General features: G+C 39.4%; 1 protein-coding gene across 1 annotated transcript in view; it reads left to right on the top strand.

The window, feature by feature from the left end:
* LOC132836973 (serine protease HTRA1-like) overlaps window positions 1-23,536 on the top strand; it is a 29,102-nt gene extending 5,566 nt beyond the window's left edge. Inside the window, exons 2-9 of the mRNA XM_060856570.1 lie at window positions 1,744-1,843; window positions 4,265-4,469; window positions 5,322-5,516; window positions 7,031-7,063; window positions 15,220-15,334; window positions 16,070-16,127; window positions 16,481-16,576; window positions 18,191-23,536. Of these exons, the coding sequence (XP_060712553.1) occupies window positions 1,744-1,843; window positions 4,265-4,469; window positions 5,322-5,516; window positions 7,031-7,063; window positions 15,220-15,334; window positions 16,070-16,127; window positions 16,481-16,576; window positions 18,191-18,356 (968 nt within the window). The 3' untranslated portion in view covers window positions 18,357-23,536. The remainder of the gene's footprint in view (window positions 1-1,743; window positions 1,844-4,264; window positions 4,470-5,321; window positions 5,517-7,030; window positions 7,064-15,219; window positions 15,335-16,069; window positions 16,128-16,480; window positions 16,577-18,190) is intronic.
* The last annotated feature ends 332 nt before the right edge of the window (window positions 23,537-23,868 follow it).

The raw sequence follows: 23,868 nt of genomic DNA, 5'->3' as shown, positions 1-23,868 counted from the left end.
CCTTTGAGACATGCGTCTTCACAGCTGACTCCTGTGAACATGCAGTAGCTTACCTCATACTGCTTTCTCTATGCCAGTCTCTGCTGCCTTCAGTTCTTAAGTGTGCACAACTACTCAGCCAGCTGTGCTGCAAAACCATTGTCAACATTTAAGCTGGACTGCAGAAGCAGCAAAATTACACCAATTTCATTCAATTATTATTTTTCAAAAAAGCAACTGTGAAAACAAAGCTCCCGAATCAGTCCAAATTTTGTGTTTTTGGCTTCTTGGCTTCATTTTCCAGTCTTGACTTATGATTATTTTTGGGAAAGCTCCAAAGCTGAGTGTGACTCAGCCCATAAAAATAAATAGTAACTTTCCTTTACTTGACTTTAGATATATAAAAGGAATCCAATATCTAAGTGTGAAAAAAGCAACAGGAAATACATTTCATAAACCAGCCATTTCAACCTTTCTGGATGGCAATAGAGAAGGAATATTTCTTTAATTTAAAAAGCTGTCTCATTCTCAAGCTGTTTGACAACCATCAGTTGAATCTTGTACTTTAACAAAATTATTTTTCCAGAAATTTTCTGCAATCTGAGTTCACATTGTTTTTTCCCCAAATCTGATTTCATTTCTATTTCTGGTCTCATCAGTTCCGTTACTCTCATTGATTATTCTTTCTGTTTAAGGAAATGTTCTGAAGCCTCTGCCACTTCTTAACCACTGCTAGAAACTCAGTGTTACAGAGACAGTCATAGAGTTTTTACAGCACGGAAAATGGCTCCTTGGCCCACTATCACCTGCCATCCAACTATGTGCAAAAGATGCTCCAAGTTGATTTATCCTTTAATTTTCTTTCAATGTTTGGTTATCATTAATGCCATCTCTTAATAGCTGTTGAAAAACTAGACCTATATTTTGAGATGCAATATTGTATGAATGCCGCAAATACAAATACAAAGACAATACAAATGCTCCAAACATCATTAGTAAAAATGGAAAGAAACAGCAGAATGGAAAGAATATTTTCAAGTATAGGAAGAAAGGGTGTGCACCTCTGCCTTTCTGGTGCAGATATATTTAAGCAATAAGGTGTTTAGGTTGCGCTCAAGAACTTTAGTGAGGTGCTTGATAATCACACTCGTTACTAACAAACATTTAAAAGTGAACAACAATTCTTTGCTCCACTTCATCCTCTAGCTGTTTTGTTACAAATTGTCTGCTCTTTTAACGTGAAATAAATTAAATAAGCCAAACCAAAGTAATGTTAAAACCAGGTGAAAGGGAGCTAGCCCTTAAAGGACACAGTAACAGAAATCATGGATACAAATTCAACTTAACAAAATGCAGGTTGTTTTCAAAATTAACATTGCACTTGAGCCGTTTCAGCACTCAATGGCAACAGAAGGTCTGAGTGTGCCTGTGGACACTGCATGCTCTCTCTCTCTCAAAGATTGCTAGGCCACAGACATAACTACAATGAGGGGCCAGGCAGTGAATCCCAGTTGTCCATTGCCTGGACCTGTTTATGGAACTTTGGCCAGGCCCAGGATCTGACTCAATGGGAGTTCATCTGATCTGCTCAACCTGCTGTGCACTGAATGGCCAAAGATTAGGAGCTTGGGGCTGAAGTACAAACAGAACTTGAGGATCAGATCCTTAGAAAGTGAGAAAAGGACTACAAATGACCATACCCAGTGAAACAATTGTCTGTGTTATCATTCTTTTTAACTAAATGAAAACATTTGCTTAGAGTAGGTCACCAGCACCCAGACAGCATGCGGTTCAAGTTTAACTTCATCGCAGACGTGGTGGAAAAAATTGCTCCAGCTGTGGTTCATCTTGAACTTTTTCGAAGGTAAGAGACTATTACTTTAAGAGTACAGTTCAGCGTGGCAAGATGGTCATTTTATGGACCATTACAATTTTTACAAATAAACTACATTGGCACACATCAGGAAATGAGATCCATGGACTTTGGTTTGGCAGGGAAATGGACAGAAGTTTTCTGAATGATATCTTGTAAGGAAATGTAAGCTTTCTTTTGCCAAAGAGCCTTCAACAAATGCATCTTACCTCAACATCCACGGGAGCTGTGGAATAATAAGCAACAAGTGGGGCGGCACAGTGGGTCAGTGGTTAGCACTGTGGCTTCACAGTACCAGGGACTTGGGCTCGAATCCAGCCTTTGACAACTGCCTGTGTGGAGTTTACACATTCTCCGCATTATCTGCGTGGGTTTCCTCCGGGTACTCTGGTTTCTTCCCATAATCCAAAGATGTGCACATTAGGTGAATTGGCCATGCTAAATTGCCTATTGTGTTCAAGGATGTGTAGGCTGGGGGAAATGTAGAGGAATGGGTTTGGGTGGGATACGCTTCAGAAGGCTGGTGTGGACTTGTAGGGCTGAAGGACCTGTTTCTACGCAGTAATGATTCTATGAAAAAGTGCCAAGTGTCCTTGGTAGATCAGACATTAGTCAATCTTCATGAGAAATTGTGACTTCAAATTTCAAAAAACACCTTTTGCCTATTGTAGAACTCTGAGCATTCCACTAATTGTGCAGCAGATGTGGACAAGACCTGGTGGTGTGGGATTAGATTACTGGAATTGTGACACAAACTTGATTAACTTTATCTGCAATAATTTCTGTAGCTCTACATAAATGGCTGCGAATGAGTGTTCAGATTTATTCATGTCTGCTTTTCTTAACAGTAAAATTTTTCCTGAGCCTGAACAGGGTGACCAATTCTAGCCTAGTTATTGAAATTTGCACCTTCCAATGTGTCAGAGTCTCAACCATGCGTGACTAAATCACTGCACCCACGAAAGAGAAATTTCCTACAATGGAATTTGTATCTTCTGAACTGTCCCACAGTCAAGAATTTTATCTGGGCCAGCATTCACTGTTCATAGTATCAGTTTATGAACTGATACTATTTTACAAGCTCATAACAATTATGCATAAACTAAGTCATTAGAGATTATCGCACAATTCAAGAGGGCAGAGAACCCATTTAAGAGGAATATTCACAAGGTACTACCTAGTCAGCTCTGCAGAATTTCATGTACTTTCTAGGATTGAAAGATTAAAAGAGGAGAAAAATAGAATACTTTTAAAGGGCCTTTGTTTTGTTTAATTTGAACATTTAAATATGTTAGCCATAATAAATAGCTCCTTTAAAATGGTTTGACCTTTAGGTATAGTGTTTATTGTCAACCGCTCAAAGATAATGAGGATAGGCAATGAATATTAGATTGCTAGTGGTGTCTGTATTCGAGGAAACATATTGTATAAAAGGTACTTGACTGGATTGCACGGTTGGAGGTCATATTCTTCAAAGAGTGTTGATTGGAGATTAAATGATGAGAGTTCCAGAGTCAAATACAATATTTGAAATGATAAGTATTTCCAGGACAGAACTTGAAATAACTATTAATTCAACTTCTTCCATGATTCACAATGATACATATCATGCAAGCAAAACTTACAATGATGGAACAAACTATCCAAATGCACTTGAAGTGATCAATATGGCTGTACACAGACAGTAGGTTTTTAGTTCTTATATCTCTTGAGACCATCACATAACTTAATAAATGTGCCTCTTCATAAATTTATTTTGCCCAAACTAAAGGCACAAATGAAAAAATAAGATCCTACTGTAATTGTCCCAGAATCCTTTGAAAATATTCCATGTGCATAAATGGTCATGTCGTTTAGTTCAAAGTTGCTTCTCTCAACCAAAACGCCTTGACTGTTCTTGAATCCTTTCAGAACTGGTTCTCTTAACAGCCTGTTTTTTTTTTCTATACTTACGGCCATGTTAATTACTCAACAAAAGTCATAATATTCAAACATTTGCAAGCGATGATAAACTACATTTTCTGCAGTGATACACCTGCCATCTTTTTTATCTACAAAAGCCTGTTGTTCCAAGACACACAGAATTTTAATTATTAACGGTAAAATCTCCAGGATGTCCAAAGTGTGAAAGTTGGCCATTTTGTTCATTCCTCACCAGCTTTCTGAACAGCTCTCCAGGTGGTCTCATTCATTTTTCCCATAGTCTTTTAAATTGTACTTTTTCATGGATCAAGCATCACGAAAAGAAATTAAATTTTCACATAAGAATAAGCTCTGATGCAAAAAATTGTATATAACCAAGAACAAGTAATGTTTGAGACCGTAAGCTAATTTGGAGTACATTGACCATACTGTAAAACAGTTCCATACTTTGCCAATGGTATTCTGTTATTATTACTTGTTACCATGCAGGATGCCCTTCAGTAGCCGTGAAGTCTCTGTGGCAAGTGGCTCAGGGTTTATCGTTTCAGAAGATGGTCTAATTGTTACCAATGCACATGTACTCAGCAATAAACAGAAAATAAAGGTGGAATTGAAGAACGGAGAAGCTTATGAAGCAAAGGTCAAAGATATTGATCAAAAGTCAGATATAGCATTAATTAAAATACATCCAAAAGTAAGTTCTTAAGTTATGATCTTCCACACCCACTCCTCTTCCCCACCACCTGGTAATTGTATGCAATGTTTATAATGCCTTAGCTTTTTGCAAAGGATTTGCTCTGCAAATACCCTTTTAGCTTCAAAGACGAGAATGTTGACCAATTTGGCTTTCGGTTGGGCATCAAGTCCAGTCTTTGCAAATGTAAAATATGTGAACCAACTTGGAGGCAGTTGAGTCACAAGGAGTTGGAACACTGTCTTTGTACAATTGAGACTTTGGATTCAAACCCAGACTAAACCACAGAGATGATGGTTTCCAGTTCTCATGACTTCCTTAATTCAGTTTTCTTTCTTTCTTTGATTTCAATGTGCAGGTTAAAAAATTCACAAATTAAGACAAGTATGGTGAAAACGATGCAGGTTTTGGACAGTGTTTTCACAGAAAAACTGCTTCCGCTGGCAAGAGGGTCAGTCATCATAGAAACAGACTTAATCTAATTGGCAAAAGAACAAGAGGGGAAATTAATATTTTTTGAATAGTGAGTTGTTATGATCTATAATGGTGATATACACAGACTGAGTACTGACTTTCAAAAGGGAATTTGATATTTACTTGAAAAGAGAATTTAGCAGAGCTATGGGGCAACTGCAAGGGGGTGGAGATTACTTTAGTTGCTGTTTGAAAGATTTGGTAGAGGATTGATAAACTCAGCAACCTCCTGTGTTTTAAGATTCTATCAATGTCTGATCGGTAGTTAATTTGATGATATCAGCTCTCTTTGATATAAAATTGCATTTCTATTTGACTCTTACCGCTTATGAAATCAAAAATGTGACCATTAATTCCATTTTTTCCCTCTCTGAATAGAACCCTCTGCCTGTGCTTTTGCTAGCACGTTCTTCAGATCTCAGACCAGGAGAGTTCGTGGTGGCAATTGGCAGTCCATTTTCATTGCAGAATACAGTAACAACAGGGATTGTCAGCACCACTGAGAGAGGAGGCAAAGAGCTTGGCCTCAAAGATTCTGATATGGACTACATCCAGACAGATGCCATAATCAATGTAAGGTCAAAGAGTGCAAAAAATAAGATATAAGAATCAATATTCACAGCTAGTCGTAAGATTGTTAAATTCTGGCAAGGTGAAATGCTGAGCTTTTTCTGTAGTAATAATTTCTTTGAATCCAATTGACTTTTTGTCCAATGGACTTTGCCTGACAAATAGGTTACTCAATGTGTCAGCAATTAATCTTTTAAAAATAATATCCTTCATGATTGTGTTCCAACAAAATCAACAAAGGACTTTGACAACAAAAGAAGAACCTACAATCGTGCCACGGTCAGTCGATAGATTGCAAGGTGCAACGAAGGTGAAATGATCTGTACAGTTGATTACTGAGAGAAACATGTTTGGTGCACATTGCAGGATCTTATTTATTAATGAAATACTAATTTTCAAATGAATAAATTAACATCCAGTTACATTTGTCTCAAACCAAACAGACAAACAAACAACATGCAATTATGTAATGCCTTTAGCACAGTACAGTTTTCTCTTGCCACTTCACAGAAGTGCTTTCAAATAAAATTTGGCATTGAGTCATCTGAAAAATCTTAATTCAAGTGATCAAAAGCTTGGTTGAAGAGGTAGATTTTCAAGAATATCAGGGAGGCAAGAGAGGTGAAGGAAGGGAATGGAGAGGGGATTCCAGAGCTTATCATGCAGACAGCTGAAGGCATGACCATGAATAGAGAAGTGATAAAAACTGGTGATATTGAAGAGGCAGGAGATGTCAGAATGCAGATTTCTCAGAGGATTGTGGAGCTGAAAATAATTACAGAGATAGGTAGAAGTGGGGCCGTGGGAAGATTTGAAAATGAGGATGAGTATTTGTTTACCAAGGCATTGTTGAACTGATCAGCTGATAAATACAGAAGTGATGTGTGAAGGGGATTTGATGTGAGCTAGAATCCCCTTTGGGTGATCTCAAGTTTATGGAGGAATACTGCCTGGCCAGGAAATACCATATGTTTTCAAAAATGGCATTGTTAGAAAAGGAGAGCCAAATTAATTCAAGGTGGGGAAATTGTGCAAGCTTTCTGACAAGCTCAATCATTTTGCAAGGGTTGTTCATCTTGCCCTGAACTGCAAAAGAAGATAAAGCGTGTTATTGGAAAGCTCATCAAACAATGTAGTAATTTTAAAATTATCTAACTCGGTTGCCTTGCAAAAATGGCAAATTATAACCTGGTGGCCTGCACAGACAGTAGCTGAGTTATTTTCATGTGCTACTCTAAGATATTATTCTGGAGCTTTCATTCAGTGTGTGTTATTAGCTCAGTCGAATATTGTCATTTCTTGCAAATATTACAGACTTTGAGAAAGACTGTGCATCATCCAATTTACAGGCAGACAGGAGTGCTTTTTTCAGTATTCAACATTACAATTTTGAAATCAGTGCACTAAAGTTCTAAATTTAAAAATGCTTGAATCAAAGATGTCTTGTGATTTGACTTTGGATAAAGAATTAATAATTTAAAATCATGCCTTGTGAACATGTTTCATCTTTATTACAGTACGGAAACTCCGGAGGACCACTTGTCAATCTGGTGAGCTCCAGTTTAACATATATTTTTAAATTAATAGTTTGTACAAAAGACTCTTTTGTTTAAAGTTTTCAACTCTTGAACAGCTCATAATAATTTGGAGTCTGCCAGCTTTGAAATTAATATTTTCTACTCAGGAATACAGGGACAGTAAGATTGGAGGTTATATTTCTTGAAGAAATTTAGATGGTTAGAATTTTGGACAAAGTATCCACAAGAACTTGGTCACGAATGAACTTTTCGTGAAAAAGAAATGCTTACAATATTATGTTGCCAATGTTTGACACTGACACCATGAAGCTTCTTGGAATTGAGGGAGTACTTTACAACATGTGGAGTTAAATTAAAATGCACAGTAAGCTTTATTTTAATGAGAACTGATCTGTCTTTGGATGAGTGGAATGTTAACTTGAATTTTCTGCTTCGATATGGTGCGCGTGGCCCCAATTATCTCCATTAATTCTCCTGGAGCCAGACATGTTGAAGTAGACCAGCTGTTAGACTTGTGGATAAAAAATTATTTTATTCAGGCAAGGGACTGCTGAGAGTAAATAGGTGAAAATCACATTAGGACAGAACACATTCAGATTTGGAGCTGTCAGTGTCATTTGGACGTGTTTCATTTTAGAGAGATTGGTATACAAAATATGGTACTGATATTCGTGCTTTTAAGCTCAGGGGCTCCAAGAGATGAATGGTGCTCTGTCGGCACAATAGTAGTTCATTCAGCCCTTTAAACCTGTGCTGCCATTCAGTAAGATCTTCTATCTCAACACATCATCCACATGACCTCTCTTTCCCTTAGTATCCAAAACGCTATCGATCTCTGTGAGAATTAGGCAGTACGTGAAGGCCCAATAACTCTGGTGGCTGTGGCGGGCAACTGTATTTGGCACAGAGGGTGGGGCCTGTTCTGTTCAAGTCTAGGGGACAGGACACTGTTATACTCAGGTTAGCATTGGAGTGTGGAGTGGTTGGAGGTGGAGCAGTGATCAGGGCCATTGCACTCGGGTCAGGGGAGGGGTCGCTGTGCTCACTTTGGAGTGAGAATGGCTGCTATGTTCAGGTTGATGGTGGGCTAGAGGCCAGAAGTAAATCCTGGTACCCAACGTTTCAGTCTCTCGTCTTGATCAGGACTGGACATTTGCAGCTGTTTGGGAATTCCGTAAATTCAAAATCCTGTGGTATCAAGAAATTTCTCATCACCTGAGTCTAAGATGGTTGATCTCTGTTTTTGTAATGGTGATTCCCAAGTTTTACATTTAACAGAAAACCTTTTTCCATCATTTATTCTCAAGCATGCATTCCAATATAACTATGAAGCCAATCCAACAACTATGATCTCATCTTGTTTCTTAACATTCTTTCTGAGTTTCTCCTTATAAGTTACTCCCAAAACTAAAGAAATATTGAGCTATTCATTTGAAGTCCTTGCAGTTAGCCTGGCTAAATCAAGGCACCACCGAGAGTGCCATGTGTGTTTGATGTGCACTCTAGGCTGGGAGCTGTGTCACTTTATGTAAAACATCAGCAGTAATCTGCTGATTTCCCAGTTGTGTGAAACTTGCACATAAATCATTTCTTATTTAATTTTTTGGAATTTAGGTCTGATTGTGTGAGAGTGAAAATGTGGTGTGTGGCAGGGGAGCTCTCAATAGCAAAAGTAACTGACAGCCCCTCCAGCGATTGGCTTTTCCTTTGGAATTTTGTCAGTTATGGCATTAAATCATCCAGTAACTCGACTTGTGCCCTGATCTTTTGTGAGGACATTATTGGATTTGGGCTGTAATGCTCCCAACAGATGGATCCTCCATTATTTGCTTGCCAGCTTGATGAGGTAATTGCAATTGTGGCATTGGATCTTGAAATGAATCCTCCCCCTTCACAAGAGGAGATCTGTTAAAACAGCACTCCAATTTAAACAGGTGGGAAAGTAGCAGTTGTTTGTCTCACTGAAGTATGAACTTTCCCATGGGAGGAAGAGTCATGCAGGCAGCTATTACTCACTTCCTGCTCTCCAAATTAAAAGGATCACTTTTGGAACTTCTGTTTTGCAAAGGTGCACATGGATATGGAGTTTTTTAAAGCCTGCTCAAGTATCAGTGGCCCACGTCCAACCAAGCCAACTGTCAACGTTTGATTACTTCTTGGAAGTGCAATGAGTTTCCAAAAATTAAGTTGGTATATAACCCATAGGCTAAATGATGGAATCTGCTGTTATCCACTTGTACATTGATATTGAAAGCAGATGCTTATAGAAGGACAAGACTGTTCAGCACTTGCCAAGATCTCTAAGTACCAACAGCAAGATTGTCAGGTAGTCATAGGAGAGCCACAACTCAGAGCGTTTAGTTGCGAAAGTGACTGCTGGTAGTGGCTTATTCCGTTAATTATTTTTAAGTTTCCTTCTCCATTCCAAAAAAAATTATTCATGAAAAAAGTTTAACTCTCCTGAAAATTCTCTTTATTCACAAGTCAACCTACAGGTTTTGTCACAATTCAAAACTTCCTATGATGTTGCAACAAAAGGAGTTGCATTTATAGTATGCCATTATCAACCTTAAGACATCTGAAGTACTTCATAGCCAATGAAGTCACTATTGCTACTTAAGGAATAAGGCAGCCAATTTGTGCTCAGCAATATCTATGATATAATCAGCTATATCAGGACGAGATGTAATGTTTCAGTGACATTGGTCGAGAACAAACATGAGGGGGAAGTGTCCTGAATTTCTTTGAAATTGTGGCCATGGATCTTTTATGTGCGAGAGTGCGTAAGAGGCCTGTGCTTCATATTATCAAAATACAGCACCTCGGACACAAGAGTCCTTCCTCAGCATTGGACAATAAGTGTCAGCTTTGCTTTGGTGCACTAGTCTTTGGAATAGGATTGAAACACAAAATCATTTTTCCTTCAGGAGCTGGGGAATGTAGTTTGGGAGCAGTGTTTGAAGGTCACAGAGTCATAGATTCATAGAGATGTACAGCATGGAAACAGACCCTTCGGTCCAACCTGTCCATGCCGACCAGATATCCCAAACCAATCTAGTCCCACCTGCCAGCACCCGGCCAAACCCTTCCTATTCATATACCCATCCAAATGCCTCTTAAATGTTGCAATTGTACCAGCCTCCACCACTTCCTCTGCCAGCTCATTCCATACAGGTACCACCCTCTGAGTGAAAAAGTTGCCCCTCAATCCACTTCAATATGTGGGAGGCTTTTGAAGAGAGGTTGATTAGAGTTCAGGAGAGGTATATTCCTGTGAAAATGAGGGATTGAAATGGCAAGGTTAGGTAACCATAGATGACAGGTGAAATTGTGAGACGAGCGAAGAGGAAAAAGGATGCGTACATAAGGTCTATGCTACTAAAGACAGACAAAGCTTTGGAAGAATATCAGGAATGTAGGACCAATCTGCAATGAGGAATTAAGAAGGCTAAAAGGAGTCATGAGATATCTTCAGCAAACAGGGTAAAGGAAAATCCTAAAGCTTTTTGTTCCACATATAAGGAGCAAGAGGGGAACTAGAGAAGGGTTGGCCCACTCAAGGACAAAGAAGGAAGTTATGCATGGAGTCAGAGAAAATGGGTGAGATTCTTAATGAGTACTTTGCATTGGTATTCACTGAGAAGAGGGACATGACAGGTGTTCAGGTTAGGGATCAATCTTCGGATACTCTAAGTCAAGTCGGCATAAGAAGGGAGGAAATTTTGGGTATTCTAAAAGGCATTAAGGAAGACCAGTCCCAGGTCCGAATGGGATCTACCCCAGGCTACTGAGAGAAGAGAGGAAATAGCTGGGGCTTTGTAGCATCCTTGAACATGGGTAAGGCCCCGGAGAACTGGAGAATTGCTAATGTTGTCCCTTTGTTTAAGAAGGGTAGCAAGGATATTTCAGGTCATTATAGACCAGTGAGCCTGATGTCAGTGGTAGGGAAGCTGCTGGAGAAGATACTGAGATATAGGATCTATTCTCATTTGGAAGAAAATGGGCTTATCAGTAATGGGTAGCATGGTTTTGTGCGGGGATCATGTCTTACAAACCTAATAGAATTCCTTGACAACATGTCACAAGTTGATTGATGGGAGAAGGGCTGTAGATGTCATATACATGGACTTTAGTAAGGTGTTTGATAAGGTTCCTGGTGATAGGCTGATGGAGAAGGAGAAGTCACATGGGGTCTAGGGTGTTCTAGATAGGTGGATAGAGAACTGGCTGGGCAACAGGAAACAGAGAGTAGTAGTGGAAAGGAGTTTCTCAAAATGGAGACCTGTGACCAGTGGTGTTCCACAGGGATCTGTGCTGGGAACACTGTTGTTTGTGATACGTATATAAGAGATTCGGAAGAAGGTATTGGTTGCCTGATCAGCAAGTATGCAGATGACACCAAGATTGGTGGAGTAGCAGATAGTGAAGGGGACTGTCAGAGAATACAGCAGAATATAACTAGATTGACAATAGACAGTAGACAATAGGTGCAGGAGTGGGCCATTCTGCCCTTCGAGCCAGCACCACCATTCATTATGATCATGGCTGATCATCCTAAATCAGTATCCTGTTCCTGCCTTCTCCCCATAATCCTTGATTCCACTATCCTTGAGAGCTTTATCTAATTCTTTCTTGAAAGTATCCAGAGACTTGGCCTCCACAGCCCTCTGGGCAGAGCATTCCATACACCCACCACTCTCTGGGTGAAGAAGTTTCTCCTCAACTCTGTTCTAAGTGGCCTCCCCTTATTTTTAAACTGTGTCCTTTGGTTCGGGCCGCACCCATCAGCGGAAACATGCTTCCTGTCTCCAGAGTGTCCAATCCTTTAATAATCTTGTACTTCTCAATCAGATCCCCTCTCAGCCTTCTAAACTCAAGCATATACAAGCACAATCCCTCCAATATTTCAGTGTAAGATAGACCCGCCATTCCAGGAATTGACCTCGTGAACCTATGCTGCACTCCCTCAATAGCCAGAATGTCTTTCCTCAAATTTGGAGACCAAAACTGCACAAATATGCAGTCTCATCAGGGCCCTGTACAGCTGCAGAAGGACCTCTTTGCTTCTATACTCAATTCCTCTTGTTATAAAGGCCAGCATTCTATTAGCTTTCTTCACTGCTTGCGGTACCTGCATGCTTGCTTTCTTTGACTGATGTACAAGAATACCTAGATCTCTTTGTACTGCCCCTTTACCTAACTTGACTCCATTTCGGTAGTAATCTGCCTCTCTATTCATGCCACCAAAGTGGATAACCACACATTTATCCATATTAAACTGCATTTGCCATGCATCCGTCCAGGTCACCTAGCCTGTCCAGGACACACTATATTCTCCTAACACCCTCCTGACATTTCACCCTGCCACCCAGCTTTGTGTCAACAGCAAATTTACTAATATTACTTTTAATACCTTCATCTATATCATTAATGTACATTGTAAAAAGCTGCGGTCCCAGCACTGATCCCTGCAGCACACCATTGGTCACCGCCTGCCATTCCGAAAGGGAGCCGTTTATCACTACTCTTTGTTTCCTGTCAGCCAACTGATTTTTAATCCATGTCAGTATTTTGCCCCAAATATTGCTCACTAAACCCCTATGTGGGACTTTATGAAAGGCTTTCTGAAAGTTCAGGTATACTACATCCACTGGATCTCCCTTGTCCATCTTCAGTTACATCACCAAAGTGGATAACCATACATTTATCCACATTAATCTGCATCTGCCATGCATCTGACCACTCATCTAACCTGTCCAGGTCACCCTGTAATCTCCTAACATCCTCCTCACATTTCACCCTGCCATCCAGCTTAGTATCATCTGCAAATTTGCTAACGTTATTACTAATACCATCTTCTATATCATTAACAAATATTGTGAAAAGCTGCACTGATCCCTGCGGTACCCCACTGGCCATTCCGAAATGGAGCCGTTTATCACTACTCTTTGTTTCCTATCAGCCAACCAATTTTTAATCCAAGTTAGTACTTTGCCCCCAATACCATGTGCCCTAATTTTGCTCACTAACCTCCTATGTGGTTTCTGAAAGTCCAGGTACACTACATCTACTGGATCTCCCTCGTTCATCTTCAGAGTTACATCCTCAAAAAATTCCAGAAGATTAGTCAAGCATGATTTCCTCTTCACAAATCCATGCTGACTCTGACCTATCCTGTTACTGCTATCCAGATGTGTCGTAATTTCGTCCTTTATAATTGACTCAACATTTTTCCCACCACTGAGGTCAGACTAACTGGTCTATAATTCTCTGTTTTCTCTCTCCCTCCTTTCTTAAAAAGTGGGACAACATTAGCCACCCTCCAATCCGCAGGAACTGATCCTGAACCTATAGAACATTGGAAAATGATTACCAATGCATCCACGATTTCTAGAGCCACCTCCTTCAGTACCCCGGGATGCAGACCATCAGGTCCCGGGGACTTATCAGCCTTCAGACCTAACAGTGGTAGAGGTGGGAACAATAGCGTCATTTAAGATGTATCTGGACAGATACATGAATGGCCAGGGAGCAAAGGGATAGAGATCTTTAGAAAATAGGCAGGTTTAGATAGAGGATCTGGATCGGCACAGGCTTGGAGAGCTGAAGGGCCTGTTCCTGTGCTATAATTCTCTTTGTTCTTTGTTCGTCAAAGGACTCAGGTGGCTCAGTGGTTAGCACTGCTGCCTCAGAGCGCCAGGGACCCAGGTTCAATTCCACCCTCTCTGTCTGGAGTTTGAACATTCTCCCTCTATCTAATGGGTTTCCTGTGGGTGTTCTGGTTTCCTCCCACAGTCTAGATTAGCCAATGTAAATGCAGAGTCACAGGGATAGGGTAGGGGAGTGAGTCTGGGTGGGATGCTGCTCAGAGGGTTGGTGTGGACTTGATGGACCGAATGGCATGCTCTTGGAGTTTGGGGATTCTCTGACTCAAGCAGAGAACATTACCACAGCTGACAATGTCACATGTCACGAAGATAATTAGTTTTGGGCGCTTTATGGAGCAGTGAGCAGGTAGTCAACTCTGCCTGGTTGAAGAAAAGGCCTTTGAAACAAATGAGTGCAGAACCGTGAGTGGGGCAGACTGGCAGCAGTACTCGTGGTACAGTGTGGGGTGGAGGAGGTTAATTAGTATCAGAGGATGTGTCGTAACCAACAATTAGCTTGACAGGATACAATCCTCAATAAAGAATGAATCTTCAGTGCACTTGGGCATTTTCTTTCATGTAGAATGGCACATTGGCGGTTTGTGTGTGTTTTGGAACATTTACTGAACAACATTCTTCAAAGATTACTGACACTGAGGCCATGATATTTATTGGGAGAGTAGGGAGGGGGCCTGTTTTGCTGAAGGGAAAACTGGAAGAAGGTTATTTCCTTCAGCAGCTGCTTAATTTAATGGGAGGACACAATAAATTTTTTTTAAAAATCTGTTTCCTGGCAGCAGCCAGTTGGGTTGAGAGGCAGACCGGCAGGAAGCTGTGCCTGCTTGAGATCACAGCGAGGATTCATATCAGGAAAGAATCATTGATTAGGTTGGGGAGGGCAAATATTAATGGATTGTTTGGTGAGATTAGAATAGAGCAAAGAAGGGATCAAGGAGCAAAGGGAAGGGCAATGATGGCAGAGCCAGAGAGAGCAATAATGAAGATCATGAGAGTGTTTGAACAGCAGGTTGGGGGTCTCATTGCACGTGAGATGACCAGGTTTGCTAGTGAGATCACACAAATGCAGGTCTGGTTTCAGGAGGGTACAGACACAGAGGTCCACTGCATCCTGACCCACAGATTGTTCTGAAAAAGCACTTTTCTCTTCCATACAGCACTTCTTGTTATTCAGCTTCCTCAGGCACCCAGCATGAAAGTTGGAGCAAAGAAAAACATCAGATGCACACAGCCTTTTTTTAAGCATTTAAATGACAGAATCACCTAATCAAAGTTGGCTGATCACCCACTGCCACTCTTGTCCTCATCACATCTCTGTTTATACTGCAGGTGAACTGGTTTGATTTGGGGTTTGAAATATTTTACTACTTCACTTCACAGACCAATCCAAGCATATTCTTTGGGGTTAAACGTTCCCTCCAAATATCAAATGTTCACAAATGAGGCATTTTACCAGGCAATTTAATTAAATGTCTTTTTGTTATCAACTGTTTTACATTGTAGGACGGTGAAGTCATTGGCATTAACACACTTAAGGTGACAGCTGGGATATCTTTTGCCATCCCTGCGAAAAGAATTCAGCAGTTCCTTGCTGAATCTCATGATCGCCAGCTGAAAGGTATGAGACAGAAAATTAATCACACATTTATGATTAAAAACAGACTGCTGGTTGGGCTTTTATATTGCACACTGCTTGTTTCTATTGGTATATCTTCAAGGAGACCCACTGTGAGATGAAATAAAAAAATTTCAACTGCTTTTCATTACGAGAACTGCTAAATCAGCAGAAAGGACAGAACACAGCTCCACATTTCTGTGGTGTGCTGCTCATATTTAAAAAAGAATTCCACAGAAAGTGTGAGTCATTTGCTTTTGCAACCCAATCTCCCAAGGTCCTGTTAACCCAATGGTTCAGTCTGTACATGCCCTATTGTTACTGAACTTACCAGAAGCAGAAGGAATTCCTCCATTTAACCCCTATCTATGCTGAAAAAAAACGAGCCTGTCATTCCAGCATTGCCACAAGGCAAAAACAGTTAACAAGGGGGAAATGGAATCAGGGATACCACCTCTTAAGCAACACTCTGCAGGTCCAGCCAAAAATTGCATTTGAGAAAGAGGTTGAACATGACTGTGACGTTCTCCTCATCTACCTCTCAGCCACAAATACACCTCTCAGCCACAAATACACCTCAGTACGTTGAGTCTGGATGCTTGAGGTAAGTATCGCTGTTAGTGGATGTGCAGCAGAATCCAAGGTTGAATGAATGTTGTCATATTTCCTGTATTTTATGTTCCATAAGCAAGCATAATCCTCCACCCTGAATGTACCATTCCGGTTTTATACCAACAGAAAACTCCTCACCTAAGAAGAAGTATATGGGAATAAGAATGGTAGCACTTACACCAAGGTAAGTGTTGTGTACTGCACTCATTAAGCTTGTTGTAAGACTTTTTTGTTTTGGAGACTTTTGAATCCAAGCGTATCTATGAGTGTAATGTGTCTGTTTGATCAGGAGTGTTATTGATGAATTGAGATAAGCTTTAAGCAATCACCAAGTGAGGCAATTACATTATTATGAGGAAATGTGCAATATATATGGTTTTGCAATCATGTTGGCTTTTATCCTTCTCACTGCAAAGATGAAGCATTTAAAGTTATCCTGAAGTTGCTGGATTTTACTGTTACACAATGCTGTCAGATTTCAATGCATGCAGTTTACAGTTGCACAAGTCATAGAAGGCAAATGATTTTCTGTTTCAGTCTCTTGCGTGACCTGAAAATGCGTGACAAAGATTTTCCTGATGTTTCTGCTGGGGTTTACATATTTGAAGTCATTCCTGCAACACCTGCTGCAAGGTATGAGATATAAGATAAGTGGCAAGGTATAGGAATTTGCTGGGTTTTGAAATTCACAGATACGAAGAACATATGTTTTGATTGTATTCAGTTGCACAGCAACAAATAAACCAGTATTCACTTGATGCTGATAGCCCCTGTCACCACACTTAATCCTCCTGTTACTTCTCCTGTCAGTGGTGCATGGATAGAGGGAAGTTAGCTTAGAATGGAATGTGGACGATTGCAAAGGCGTTTCACGCTATGTTATAAAATTGATTCCACTGGAGCTCTGATCGTTTTCTGACCGTCAAAGCAGTGTACGTTTGTACTACTTCAGATAATTCTTGATACTGCTGTTGTGCAGAGTACATCTTCCCAGTTTACTGCTTGATTCCATCTTCCAAGTGATGGTAATAAGACAAAATTCAAGAATTCAGCTCAACTAATTTTGACCATCATTCATTGTTCAAACTCTCAATATTTCAATTGCAGCCAGGATTGGAGAAGATTAAAAACAACGCATAATATTTTGAACTGACAAAAGATGCAAAATTTTCATCTTCTGCATCATAAAGCGTTTTCTCCACAGTCATTGGGGTACAAGCAAAGAATAAAAACAACTGTGTGGGGCAAGAAAAACTTTAGTAGTTGAAGTTCTCAGACTAATTTCCATCATTACACCCCATTTCTGCTGTCAGTTGGGTCATGGTTTACCACTGTCAATTCAATCTCCACGGTCAATAGACGCAGTTCCATCTAACCATTCTTGCTTTAGAAAGTGCAACCCATATTCTCTGGCTAGTGCAAGGTGTTATCTTCCCTGTTCTTTGTTCCTAGATCTGGATTCTAATGTATTCCAGACTATTTTAAGTGTCCAATGTATGCTATCTGTGGAGGATCTGGTTTCCCATTCTCATTTCAGTTCCAGTGAGAGAATTATCTCTCCTGCAGTAAAGGGACAATTTGAGTTTTGGACTTAAATGTAATTAGGAATGAGCCGACAGAACTTTACTGGGTGTGATCTACCTGACCTAAGATGCAAAATGATGGATTAATTCCTCAGCTGTACTTGCTGGCACTAAACACTTTTTTTTGTATTGAAGTTAAAATGTTGACTGTTTTCAATGTTTGCTGAAGAATTCTGTACTAGCTGGAAATTCCTTGCTATCCTCCCCTGCAATGAAGCTTTACCTTTATTAAGCAATAGGAAATGGAACACTTGAAATATTAATTGCTGTCTTTTCTAATTGTATAATTGCTTCATCACAACACCATTTGTGCTATGCAAAAACAGGACAGTGGTGATTTTCTTGTTGTAAAATGGCTTGTTGTCAAAGGGAACAGATTTTACAGTAAGTTAATCAAGAGTCTGGCCACTGAGCTTCAGAGCCTACTAATACCAGTGGTATTATCACTAATCTTATTCAGTGATCAGGTCAGCCAAGATCTTACTGAATTGCAGAACAGGCTCAAGGGGTTGAATGACTGATTTCTACTCTGATTGTGAATGTTGTTTTGTGTGTTTGGTTGTTTTCATACAATTCACTGTTGTAGTTACACAAAATTAAAAAGTCAATGGTATGTTATTGGACAAATGCATTTCCATAATTCTTGAAAATTCTTCACTTTCAGTGCTGGTTTAAGAGACCGTGACATCATTATCAGTATTAATGGTCAAACAATCACATCTTCAGAACAAGTGAGTGAAGCGATTAAAAACAGTGACACCCTGGGGCTTGTTGTGCGTCGTGGAAATGAAGACTTGATGATCACTGTAGTACCTGACATAATTAATTAGAAAAAAATTTTTTTTAAAGAAAAATTTATACAGATCATTGTAATCAGATTTAAATGTGGTTACTTGAATATTTTGTTTTACCAGTAGTCTCTTTTAAAAAAAACTAAGCGTCAAGTGTCATAGTTAGGGGCGTTGCAGGTATAAATAAAAATGACGACTTCTATTATCACATTATTTTAAAGATTTGTGGTTACTCAGACTTTCAACTGGAGCATAATACAATTTGATCCTGTTGCCTATCTTCTTGAGTATTCTTCAATTTTGAATAATATTTATTTCCTCTTAACAACTGTAGTCAAGAATGAAAAAGCAAGCTCCAAAACTGATTCGTAATTCATGAATCTGATACTCGGCTCTGGACTTACCATGGAGGTGAATTCTGAGCAGGGTTTGGATAAAACTGTTGAGGTGTCTGGGAACACAAGAATGGGTTTATCAGTGTTCTGTGGAACTGAACTAGAGGGCACCTTTCCAATCACAGCCTGATTGACAAACTGACAGCCTCTCAGCCAAGAAGCCTATTTCACAAAGCTGAACCTCACAGGGCAGGTAAAGGTTTTGGGGATGTGGTGGGAAGGATCATTTCGGGCAGGTGGTATTACCACTGGACTATTCATCCATACACTCAGGTCATATTCTGGGAGTTGGGTTTGAATCCTGCTATAGCAGATGGTGATATATGGAATTAGTCTAATTGTGACCTTGAAAGCATTGTTGATAGGTTTTTCCTGACTATCTGGCTCAGTCATCTCATTCAGAGAAGGAAACGGTCTCCTTGCATGTGAACCCAGACCCACAGCAATGTGGTTAACTCTTAATTACAAATGGGCAATAAATACAGCTCTCATCAGCGATGCCCATATTCTGTGAATTTTTTTTTAAAAAAGGGACTTTGTCATAACCATCCAGAGTCACCTCCTGCAACTGTGTACCTCTGCAGCCATAATATTTATTGATGTATTTGGCATAGTGTATTGTCATGTGTTACTGAGTGGCTGCATAGGCCCCTAGCTGGTTGCTGCTGGAAGTTAAGCCAGACAGGCAGCTGGTTTCCAATGTGGAAGTGGTTTCTGGTGGTTTGCACCTGCTAATTGGAAAGGGGAATGAATTGTCTGCAATGGGACCCAACCTCAGCAATCAGGACTCCTTGACCACAATACGTCTACGATTTGGATGTGAATATATTTCCTGCCTGTGATCCAGATCCCACCGCAAATGTGGCACAGGGGTGTTGTCTTTCCCTTTAAGCCATGAGGCTCAAGTTCAAGTACCACATGGTCTAGAGATATGTAGTTACAGGTCGATTACAAATATCTGTTAATTGCCAAGCCTCAGTGCCCCATACCTTCTATTATGCCTGCCCTTCATTTAAAAAGAAGCCTCACTTCCTGAGTGGTTATGATAGCGAGTTGTGCAGTAAATGGCAGTATTCTACTCCAAACACGTTCAACTATTGGTTTTTCTGCTTCATTTATAACAACAGATGTTTATTTGAAGGAGCTAGCAGTCAAGCAATAAGCCAAAACATTTGCTTCTATTTCTGGCTGGCATTCATTCCAAGAATAATAATGTTATTCATTAAATCTATCAGATTTGTTTGATGCTGCTTCAGATTCTGCTAACACAGCAGTTGTGAGTCAAGTACCACTTTACAGAGAGGTTATTTGTACCACTGAAGTGAAAAGTCCATTGTTTTGCAAATCATTGTTTTGGTCCTTTGTGAAAGCATGATAGAGGTAGCAGATTCTTAAAAATGAGAAGTACTTAGGACAGTAATAATTAGGGAGAAGGCATACGGAACTAGTATTCAGCAGTTCAGGAGCCATCAGGAACAGTGGAAGTTATGTTGCTATGCATCATATGCTATATATCCTAATATTCACTGGAGTGAACAAATTACAGCATCTTAAGACATGTAATTTCAGTACCTTTCACTTGCTTACTCTCACAAAGTATTTCATAGTCACAGGTTTTGAATTGCAGCAACCTGTTGAAAACCATAGCAACAAACTAGCAGAGAGCAAGATTCTGCTAGCAACAATGAGCAATTAATCTTGGAACATGATTAAGCCAGACAGACAATCAAGTTTGTTCTGCATTCAATAAACTAACAGCTGATGTTGACCTTGCTGTGCTATTTCCCCACATCATGTAATATCTTTGGCTAAAGTCTACCAACCTGAAATTTAAAATTAAGAATTGATGTCATGTAAATGACTGGTCTTTGCAAAAGTGAGTTCCAAACTTCAACTATGCTTCTAAAAGGCTTGGCTCTGACCTGTCAACCATGTCCCAGTCCAGCAAAAATACCTTCTACTTTACCTATTCCGTACGACCTTGAAACATTCAGTGAGAATGTTAATCTTCTCAATTCCATCAAACATGGAGTGAAATCACGATTAATGTTCTAAATTCCAGGAAACTCAACTCAAATTCATGTATCAACTTAGCCCTTGCAATTCTGGCAAATCTGCATCACGCTTGGGCTAGCAAATAGTGCCCGAGATCTGGTATGCAGAATTGCTCAGTACACAAGACAGCTACATACAACCCCAATTGGAGCATAAGTACTGACTATTAATTATTTTTTTAAACCAGCTCTCCAAATATAAAAAAAGTTAGTATTCCATTCCCCTTTCTTGATTATTTTGTATTTTCATGGCAGCTTAATGACCGATGTTACTGCCATTCCCTTGTATTTTTGGACAGCCACTCTTTCTCGCTTTTCACTCTTCATTAATTACCTGACTTTGTATGCTTTTTAGGGATAAAGTCAATAATCTCATATATAGTTCAAGTGGATTCCACTGGCTACCGTTTTCACATAATTTTAACATGATAACATCCTTGCAATGTGATTTTTCATCAACACTGTTTACAATTATGCCTGTCCATGTCATTTTCAAATTTTAATGCAATTTTCCATTTGATCATTTGAGTTAACACTACTCAAATGGTTCAAGCCACAACTCAAATCCTTTTGAAAAACATCCTTCCAATTAAAGTACTTGACTATTTTGTCCACTCTGTTGCTCTGTGAATTGCTGAACCAGATCAATTATTTGCCTACAGGTTTTTGAGTTTCAACTTTTGGCAACAATTTCTCATGAGGGGCTTGATCAAATGTCCAATGGAGGTCCATATAAAATACATCCATAGACAGTGTTAGGTCCACTATCATCTCAATCAAAAACATTAAGCAAGCTTTGTGAAATAAACCTACATGTCACAAATCCATACCAGCTGTCTGATTTTCAATTAATCCTGATGGAGTGTTATTCAAGGTATCAGCAATTCACATCAGGCTTCATCATTAACAGAAAATAACTCTTTAATATTACACTTACCATAACAAAAGACAGTAAAAGGGTTTTTAACTTGTGAATGCAATTTAAACTACACTGGTTCAAAAATCACAAAATCAGATACTCTCATTCCTGATTAAAACAGACAAAGGCAAAGGGTTTGATAGGTACTAAGTGGTAAAATCTATTCAAAACAAAATGCCACAGATCACACACTTCAAATTTCAAGTCAGTGTTAAATTGTCTCAGAGTTTGATTTTTAGAACAGGAGACATGCTGTCATCTGTGTAGTGATAGTTGTTGCTTGATTCAGTAATTGATTGGGTGGACCTGGTTCTTGTTAGAATTCTTTCTTTTGTTTTTTTTCTGTATTTTCCCACCTGGAGAGATAGATGCTTTCTGTCTGCAGGCTCTGGATGTTTCTTAGCTGCTCAGCTGCCACTTATAGTTTTAGCATGATACAGTACAACCAGGCAACTGTCTTCAGGCAGAATCTCTCTCGATGTCACGGAGTCTCAAATGTACTGCCTCACCGCTTCAAAAAGTAACAGTTCAAAAATATGCAGCATTTGATTTAAGTTTAAACTCTCGTGGTATTTCAGTTATATGGCAGTATACCTTCCATTTCAGTTTGTCACCCCCAAAAAAAGGATTTTGTTTGGGTGGGGTATTCCTCCTGCAGCAGTAATTGTATTTTTTTTTTAAAAATCTCCTATTGATGTATTGCTTCAGCCGTTAACATATGTCTCCATCTCATTGTATTGAAGAGCTAAGCTAAATCAGGGATGTCAGCTATTTGGCACTTCTCCCTTCAGCATATCAGCTGCCAAAACAGTGGTGTTGAAGGCATCAATATTACACAAGGCACTGGGGGAACTTTCTGAACTTGTTTTCCACAAGAAAGTGAGCTATTCGTCAGGGAAACAATGTTTCATTTTAAGGTTTCATCTGAAAGAAAGGCTCTCTAATTGTACTTGAGAAGTAGCTGCATGTTAAAGTGTGAGAGTAGAATTTTTTGTGTACTGAGATGGTGGTCAAATTTTCAGTTCTTACCAACAGTTGACCAAATCAAACCATTAGTTTAAAATAATTAACAAGGAATTATCATGGATACAGACCTATGTTCTTAAATAATTCACTTTTAAATACCAAACCTCTTACATTCCAAGTCAAGGCAAAACGTGAAAGATTCAAAGATTATGGCATCATTAATAAGCACCACTATTTCTCCAAACTTCTATGCAATGTTGTCAGGCATTTGAATAATTCCATGCTGAAAATATCTTTTATGAAATGTCTATTTGCTTTCCAATTCATGCAGTGATGTTTGTCATTTTTCTTTCCCTCTATTTTTCTGTGGCTCTTTTTTTGACGTTCTTGTGTTGCCCTCTGGTGATTATTTAAAGTAGTGAATTAAAGAAAGTAGCTATGTGCACTCAATTTTTATATCACAATGATAACAATAAACAATGTTCTTGTTAATAAGACCACAAAACCATAATTAGCAATGCGAGACTTGATTTTGTGCAATTGTTTGTTCATGATTAATTCAGCATAATTTAACTCAGTGCATTGCGCTGGAGAGAACACCACTGCATTGAGAGAGCTCACAGTTCTTAATACCTGCTTTACGCAGATAAGGGGCAATTCAGAGGAGCATGTAAATGTTACAGTTAAAGCATCGATGGATTGGAAGCCATTGTCAGACAACATGGATAATAGACAAATTGAACATTTTTGTATGAGTGTTTGTCAAACAGTGGGATGTAAAGATAATCCTCAACAATTGGCAGAATTGCCGATCAAATGCAATGATATGTTTCTCATTAAGTTATCTTATTTATAATTGAGCAATAAAACTCATCCTCAGCCAAATCATTACTACTTTTAATGTCAAGTGTCCATTTAATGGCTAATGTAATGCAAAAATACATTTAAACGTAAAAATACCCTCTTGGTGTCCTGGTGGGACCAGGGTTTTTAAAGAAAATGGTTGGTAGTACCTAAAATGCAAAAGATTGAGAACTGCTGTATTGCAACACAAAGGACAGGGTGAACTCACATTTCTGTGATAAAGATCAGGACTGACCCAGGAGGGATCAGAATTGTCCTGGCTACATAGGCCAAGTATAGAACAGTCAGCAAAAGGGCAAAGTTGTGGAAGTTGATAAGAGTTTCTTTGCATTGAAAAGGATATGAGATCAGAA

Source organism: Hemiscyllium ocellatum, chromosome 48 (genome assembly GCF_020745735.1).
Source record: "Hemiscyllium ocellatum isolate sHemOce1 chromosome 48, sHemOce1.pat.X.cur, whole genome shotgun sequence".
Taxonomy (NCBI): domain Eukaryota; kingdom Metazoa; phylum Chordata; class Chondrichthyes; order Orectolobiformes; family Hemiscylliidae; genus Hemiscyllium; species Hemiscyllium ocellatum.
This window is presented reverse-complemented; position numbering and strand designations above follow the sequence as displayed.